The 8267-nt window shown below is 34.4% G+C and overlaps 1 protein-coding gene across 1 annotated transcript; it reads right to left on the bottom strand.

The window, feature by feature from the left end:
• LOC107877565 (heat shock 70 kDa protein) lies at positions 1-4486 on the bottom strand. Its single transcript, XM_016724236.2, has 2 exons — positions 4106-4486; positions 1-1880 (listed from the first exon to the last, which is right to left on the bottom strand). Exons 1-2 carry the CDS (start codon positions 4400-4402, stop codon positions 186-188), a joined length of 1992 nt encoding a protein of 663 aa, XP_016579722.2. The 5' UTR covers positions 4403-4486; the 3' UTR covers positions 1-185.
• Between the last annotated feature and the right edge of the window lie 3781 nt (positions 4487-8267).

Genomic DNA, 8267 nt, shown 5'->3' with positions numbered 1-8267 from the left:
TAAGCATATTATTCACTACAATAAACTAGAAACTACATACTATTACTACTCACAAACTAGCAACTAATTTCCAAACACAAAACAAACAACAAACATCTTTCTACACAACCAAAAACAACATCAAACATTGTAACAACAAACTACAAACTAGAGTTGAAGTTTTCATTTGTTTCATTCTTCAATATCTAATCAACTTCTTCAATCTTCGGTCCGGCGCCCGGGCCGGTACCACCCGAGCTGCCAGTAGTACCACCACCACCACCACCACCATGCATTTGATCGTCGTCCATAGCACCACCATCAGCTTCACCACCTTGATACATTCTTGCTATTATAGGATTACATATACCTTCAAGTTCTTTCAACTTATCTTCAAGTTCATCAACTTCAGCCAATTGATTCTTGTCAAGCCACTCTATTGTCTCTTGCACACCACGTTCAATCTTTTCTTTGTCCTCAGTACTCAACTTGCTAGCAATCTTCTCATCTTTTATTGTGTTCCTCATGTTGTATGCATAGTTTTCAAGTCCATTTTTGGCTTCAACTTTCCTTTTCACTTCTTCATCTTCAGCTTTGTATCTCTCAGCATCACTCACCATTCTCTCGATATCGTCTTTACTCAATCTTCCTTTGTCATTTGTGATTGTTATCTTGTTCTTAACACCAGCGGTCTTGTCCTCCGCGGTCACGTTAAGGATCCCATTCGCGTCTATATCGAAGGTCACATTGATTTGTGGTACCCCTCTTGGTGCTGGAGGGATACCGGAGAGTTCGAATTTTCCAAGAAGATTGTTGTCTCTTGTTCTTGCTCTTTCCCCTTCATAGACTTGGATTAGTACACCTGGTTGACTATCAGAATACGTCGAAAAAATCTGTTCTTTCTTCGTTGGGATCGTTGTGTTTCTTGGTATCAACGTTGTCATAACACCACCAGCTGTTTCGAGGCCAAGCGACAGCGGTGTGACATCGAGCAGAAGCAAATCTTGAACTTTCTCGTCGCCTTCCCCTGTCAAGATGGCTGCTTGAACCGCTGCACCGTATGCCACGGCCTCATCGGGGTTTATACTCTTGCATAACTCCTTCCCATTGAAAAAATCCTGCAACAGTTGCTGCACTTTAGGTATACGAGTCGATCCACCAACAAGAACCACCTCATGAATCTGCGATTTATCGATCTTTGCATCCCTTAAACACTTCTCAACAGGGTCCATACACTTGATAAACAAATCCATACACAATTCCTCGAACCTAGCACGAGTAATCGTAGCATAAAAATCAATCCCTTCGAACAATGAATCCACTTCTAACGTAGTCTGAGTAGTCGATGACAAAGTCCTCTTCGCCCTCTCACACGCGGTCCTCAATCTCCTCAACGCTCGTGCATTACCACTCAAATCCTTCTTATTCTTCCTCCTAAACTCCGTCACGAAATGATTCACTAACCTATTATCAAAATCCTCACCACCTAAATGTGTATCACCAGCTGTAGCTTTCACTTCAAATATACCTTCCTCAATAGTCAATATCGACACATCAAACGTACCACCACCTAAGTCGAAAACAAGTACATTCTGTTCACCTCTTCTCGATGCTTTCTTATCCAAACCATACGCGATAGCAGCAGCAGTAGGCTCATTTATGATCCTCAACACATTCATACCCGAAATCGCACCAGCATCTTTAGTTGCTTGTCTTTGTGAATCATTGAAGTAAGCAGGAACCGTTACGACGGAGTTTTTCACTTTGAATCCTAAGAAAGATTCAGCTGTTTCCTTCATTTTCACTAACACCATAGATGAAATCTCCTCAGCTGAGAATTGCTTCTTTTCACCTTTGTAACTTACCTCAATCATTGGTTTGTCACCTGGACCTGAATATACCTGTTGAGGTGAAAATACAATTACAACTGTTACAAATGCATGCACGTCAAACCAAGATAAAGAGTTCAAACGCTTCGACTTGAGTCGATACTTTGGAGGCTTGGAAGCGGTTTGGATTACTGATGCATGCACGTCAAACCAAGATAAAGAGTTCAAAAGCTTCTACTTGAGTCGATAGTTTGGAGGCTTGGAAGCAGTTTGGAACAAAGGGTTGAAGCTTAGGAACGTTCTAAAATTTTAGAACGTAGGTTCCACGTTCTAAAATGAACGTAGGTTCCACGTGAAAGAGAACTTGGAGAAAAAAAAGAGGCTATAAACGCAAAGTGGCTATTATTTAAATACAAGCCTCTTGACTAAAAATCCCCTTAATTCATCAATTACCATACTTTGGAGGCTTGGAAGCAGGTTGGAACAAAGGGTCGAAGCTTAGGAACGTTCTAAAATGAATGTACGTTCCACGTACAAGACAACTTGGAGAAAGAAAAGAGGCTATAGACGCAAAGTGGCTATTATTTAAATAATAGCCTCTTACTAAAAATCCCCTTAATTCATCAATTGCCATTAAAAATTAAAATAAAAAATTAAACATTAAAAATACAGATATTTCACTCTTTAACGAGATTACATTCACAACTATCATAGTGAAAAATTAGAATAAGAAAATGAAAAAAACAACAACATATTTTTCAGACTGAGGCACGAATATTATATCTTGCTCTTGGTTTGCACCAGAATTTAGAATTTTCATAAAAGAAGAACATGAAAACAAAAAAGATTTAATATATGTACTATATATACATAAAAATAATATAATAATTTTAATCGAGAATAATTTTCTATCGAGGAGGTTCTGGCAAAAACGTAAAGATAATCAAAGTAAACAAAACAACAAAAACAGTTATGAGCATTTTCTTGCCATTTTATAGCAACTTATAAAATGACTAGAAATAGTAAAAAGACAGTTCGGTATACTAAAGCTCCCGCCATGTGCGGGAAATTTAAAAAGACGACAGGTGCATGGGATTTAAAAAGAATCAGACAAGAAAAATCTATCGGACACAGCCTCAGCTTACATTTCATTTCTAAAGAGATTGTTTTCAAGTCGTGAACTTATAGAACACGAGTAACACCAAAAAAATAATGACCATTTTTCTTGGCATTTTATAGCAATTAACATGACAAAAAATAGTAAAAAACAAAAAAGCTCGATCTACTAAAACTCTCGCTATGCGCTAAAAAAGAATCAGACCAGAAAAATCTATTGAAACATGGCCTCACTTTCTTTCAAAAACATTTCATTTCTAAAGAGATTGTTTTCAAATTGTGAAAATTGTAAACACGAGTAACACCAAAAAATAATGACCATTACGTAGTAACTAATATGACAAAAAAATAATACTAAAAGAAACCAATTCACTAAAACTCTCATTATGCGATAAATTTACTATGCCATAAATTTAAAAAAAGAATCGAACCAGAAAAATCAATCGAATGCAACCTCACCTTATATTTCATTTCTAAACACACCATTTTATAGCAACAAACATGATAAGAAATAGTAAAAGAACATCTCGATCCACTAAAACTCCCGCCATGCACAAAATTTTAAAAAGGACCATACCAGATAAATCTATCAAACGCAGCCTCACCTTACATTTTATTTCTAAATATACCATTTTATAGCAACTAACATGCCAAAAAAATAGTAAAAAGAAAACAGTTCGATTCAGTAAAACTCTCTCCATGAACATGGAGATGATTTTAAAAAGAATCAAACTATAAAAATCTATTTATCGAACACAGCTTCACCTTCACGACTTAAATCTATACCTCCTGATGACGATCATAACAAGACTAAATAGTAGTAAAATAACAGTTCGATCCACTAAAGTTATCGTCATGAACATGCACATGATTTAAAAAGGACCAGACTAAAAAAAATCTATCTATCGAACACAACCTCACCTTACATTTCATTTTTAAATATACCATTTTATAGCAACTAACATGCCCAAAAATAGTAAGAAAAAAAAATAATTTGATCCACTAAAGCTCTCGCCATGAACATGCACACGATTAAAAAACATGCAAAGAATTAAAAAAGGACCAGACTAGACAAAAATCTATCTATCAAACACAGCTTCACCTTTAAGACTTGAATCTACGACCTCCTCCTGATCATCATGTCAAGACCAAATAGTAAAAGATTATAATAAATACTGTACCTTAAAAGGCCACAACTTGATGTCACTTTGAACAGATGGATCAGTAAACCTACGACCAATCAATCTTTTAGCATCAAAAACAGTGTTGTGTGGATTCATAGCAACTTGATTCTTAGCAGCATCACCAATCAAACGTTCAGTATCTGTAAATGCAACATAAGATGGTGTTGTTCTATTACCTTGATCATTTGGTATTATTTCAACTCTATCATTTATCCACACACCAACACAACTATATGTTGTTCCTAAATCTATTCCTATTGCTTTTCCTTCTTTAACACTACTACTTGATGACATTTTCTCTTTCTTTTTGAAGAAATGAAATTTCAAGATTGCAAAGTTTGTGTAGTATATGTATACTGTAGAGTTTCTATTTGGTATATCTTTATATTCTGTATATATATACACAAGTTTGAGGAAGAATGGAGATGGTTCTAGAATTTATTTATTTTTGGTTAAAAAGAGAAAAATTAAATTAAATGATATGGATGAAACTAAAAATTGCTGACGAATGTATAATATATGTATATTTATTTATATAATTGTAGATATTTTGCTAATGTATATTTTATTTATTTTAATTTATTTGACTTATTTTTTTTAATTTGTTTTAACAAAAAGAAGAAAAAGAATACTTTCATTTCCTTTTTTGATAGTTTTTTATTTTAACTTCCACGTCATATGTTTAAAATTGAAAAAATTAAAATATTTTGATGTATTTCACGTAATTTTTGTTAAAGTTTATGAAATTTAAAAATTAATTTTACTTCTTTAAATTAGTGTCAAGTTAAAATTATATAAATAAATTAGAACTAATAAAGCAATAAATTAACTTCAACTAATAACTGAATGTTCATATATATCAATACATTTCAACTTGTTTTTATTGCATCACTTAAATAATTCAATTTATAAAATAACTTTATTAAACTTATTTAAAATTTATATTACACCAAAAACACAATAAAGGCGAGTTAAAATGTTTAAAATATTTTACATAATGGCTTTTTCTTTTTCTACAGGAGCACTCTAGAGTTGGAAAAAGAATTAAAGAAAGGACTTTATTTTTCTTCTCAGACAAAAAAGTCCATGGAACAATATGTAAAAAAAGTTTATTTTTCTACAACTAACAACAACTAAATGTTCGTATCTACGCATTTCAACTGATCTTTATTGCATCATTTAAATAATTCAACTTACAAAATAATTTTTTAAAAATTAATATGTAATGTCAATATTTTCATAAACATAATAAATACAAGTTAAAATATTTAAAATATTTTATTTAATGGCTCTTTTTTTTTTTCCTATAACTAGCTTGAAGTATTTCATACAGGAGCACTGTAAAGTTGGAAAAAGAATTAAAGAAAGGATTTTATTTTTCTTCAAAGATTTATGATGTTGATTATGTAGGGGTATTTTGGGGATTTCATGAGGCGGTGGAACGGTGGTGGTGATCCAAAATTCAAGCGGTGTGACGGTGTCGTTTTGTGAAAATGAGCTGTTGAAGAGCTTAAACTTACACGTACCTTTTGTATGTTTGTGCAATATATTATGTATATGTTTTGTTGGAAGTATTATGGTGTCATTTTGTTTTTTGTTTTAAATGCGTAGCCGTTATAATTTTTGCCGTTCTGTTCTTCGGATGAGCACTCAGTGGTGGTTATCGCGTAGCAGCTATAATCTCTATTGCAGCTTCTGTTCTTCAGATGAGCAGTTAGTGGTGCTTATCGTGTAGCTTCTGTTCTTCGGATGAGCACTCGGTGGTGGTTATCGCGTAGCAGCTATAATCTCCATTGCAGCTTTTGTTCTTCAGATGATCAGTCAGTGGTGCTTATCGTGTAGCCGCTACAATCGTAGTTTTTTTTCCTTTGGATGAGCACTCATTAATGCTTATTGTGTAGCCATTACAATCTCTGTCAGAGTCTATGTCCTTCGGATTAGCACTCAGTGGTGCTTATCGTGTAGCCGCTATAACCTCTGTCGTAGCATTTGTCCTTCGGATGAGCACTCACTAGTGCTTATAGTGTAGCCGCTACAACCTTTGTTACAGTCTTTGTCCTTTGGATGAGCACTCAGTGGTGCTTGTCGTGTAGTCCCTACAACCTCTGTCACAACCTTTTTCCTTCAATTGAGCACTCAGTGGTGCTTATCGCGTAGCTGCTACAACCTCTGTTCTTCCAATGAGCACTCAGTGGTGCTTATTGTGTAGCCGCTACAACCTCTGGCGCTGCCTCTGTCCTTCGGATGAGTACTTTATGCGTATGGGATAAACTCCGTCCCTAAACTCCATCACCCTATTGTGTAATGACCTGCAAACCACACGGGAATATAAAATATACTAGGCAAACCCCCCGTGCGACAGACTCAACTCAGAAAACATTAAGAAGGATCAATCTCAAATCATTCGTTTGGATTACCACCCTCCAAACCGACTGAGCCATTAGTGTGAGTATTTTGTAGTTGGGCTACTTTGGGCCTAGAAATAGTCTAAGTGGCATTTGAGTTTTGATTTTAATGGGCTTAATTAGAGCATGTGAATTGGGCCTTCTGCAGCCCAATTGTATAGATTCATAGTTGGGTCAAGGGTGGTTGTGGTTGGGCTACTTTGGGCCAAGACATAGTCTAAGTGAAACTTGGATTTGCTATAAATGAGCTTTCAATAAACTAAAAAATTACACAAATACATAACTAATGTTTTCAATATTATAAAAAATACAACTCCCTAAACATATTACAAAAATCCAAACATATACACAGAATACTGTGTATATGTCGACTATGTTATGTATATTAATAGGAAGAGAGAGTAAAGTAATTAAAAAAGTGGGAGAAAGTGTAATTACTTGTACTCAATAGTGTCAATTTTTTTTTGTAATTAAGCTCCAAACGATTGGAATTTATGTTGTTTGTCCTTATTTACACTCCATTTTTTTTTGTTTTTTGCAAGTTTTCCACTTCGAAAACAACTTTTAAGCATATCGGACTCAGATTGTCAAACTTCACATAATTTTATTTGAGTGTGTCCTATGAAGGTCAAATGTCAAACATTTTCGCTTAAAGTTTAGTGTAATTTGTAGGGCTAATTCCAAACTTCTTTTAGTGAAGTTATAGTCTTACAAGGCGTAACTTTAGACATTCTGACATGGAATCTAGACATCCATGTAACTGAATTTCAGACATTTTGACATGAAGTTCAGAAAAACAAACTCATTTATTGTATATTTACTAAATAATATTATGTATTTAGTAAAGTTATTTCATTGTATAAACGAAAAAATGTCATATATATCCCTGAACTATTAAAAATAATATGTAAATACCCCTGTTATATTTTGAGTTATTTTTACCTTTACCGTCTAACTTTGGGTATGTATATATCCCCGAACTATTGAAAATGATGCGTATATACCCTCCAGTTAGACGATGTGCACCACGTATCCTCATCCGAAAGGAATTAACCCATTTTTCCTTAGCATTTTATCTTCGACCTATCGGGAAAATGTTTTACGAGTTTTGCCCACACCTATTTCTTGTTGAACCAAAACCAACGCAGTCACAGAATATTTCTTCAGGATGAGGACACGTACGCGAAACTCACTTCCAACTCCAACCGTAGAACATTTCCTCGGCAGGTCAGGAAATAGATTGCTAATGTGAAATAAGTTAATTTATATCGAAATATGTGGTGCACATCATCTAATTGAAGGATATATACGTATTATTTTCAATAGTTTAGGGGTATATACATACTCAAAGTTAGACGGTAAGTATACAAATAATTCAAAAGTATAACAGAGGATATTTACATACCATTTTTAATAGTTCGAGAGTATAATGACCTTTCTCCCTTGCAGTATAAATATCTCTTAAGTAGATAATAAAAATATATGAAACTTTTTTTTTCTTTTTTTTTTTGTAAGAAAAGAAGGTGTTCTCCTTGGAGCCAATTAGAATTTATCAAACCCTATAAATAGTAACCCAAAAAAAGAAAAAAGGTTGAAACCAAAGGCCAAACGTAAAGAACCAAAGTAACCGAACTATCTATGGATAAGATACACAACACAAAGTGTTAACTTCCTCTTTGAACAACACCCCCCCCCCCCCCCCCCCCAACCCCCCAACCCCCAATGTCCATGGCAGGTCTCAGCTCCTTCACTTT

Source organism: Capsicum annuum, chromosome 7, assembly GCF_002878395.1.
Source record: "Capsicum annuum cultivar UCD-10X-F1 chromosome 7, UCD10Xv1.1, whole genome shotgun sequence".
Taxonomy (NCBI): domain Eukaryota; kingdom Viridiplantae; phylum Streptophyta; class Magnoliopsida; order Solanales; family Solanaceae; genus Capsicum; species Capsicum annuum.
This window is presented reverse-complemented; position numbering and strand designations above follow the sequence as displayed.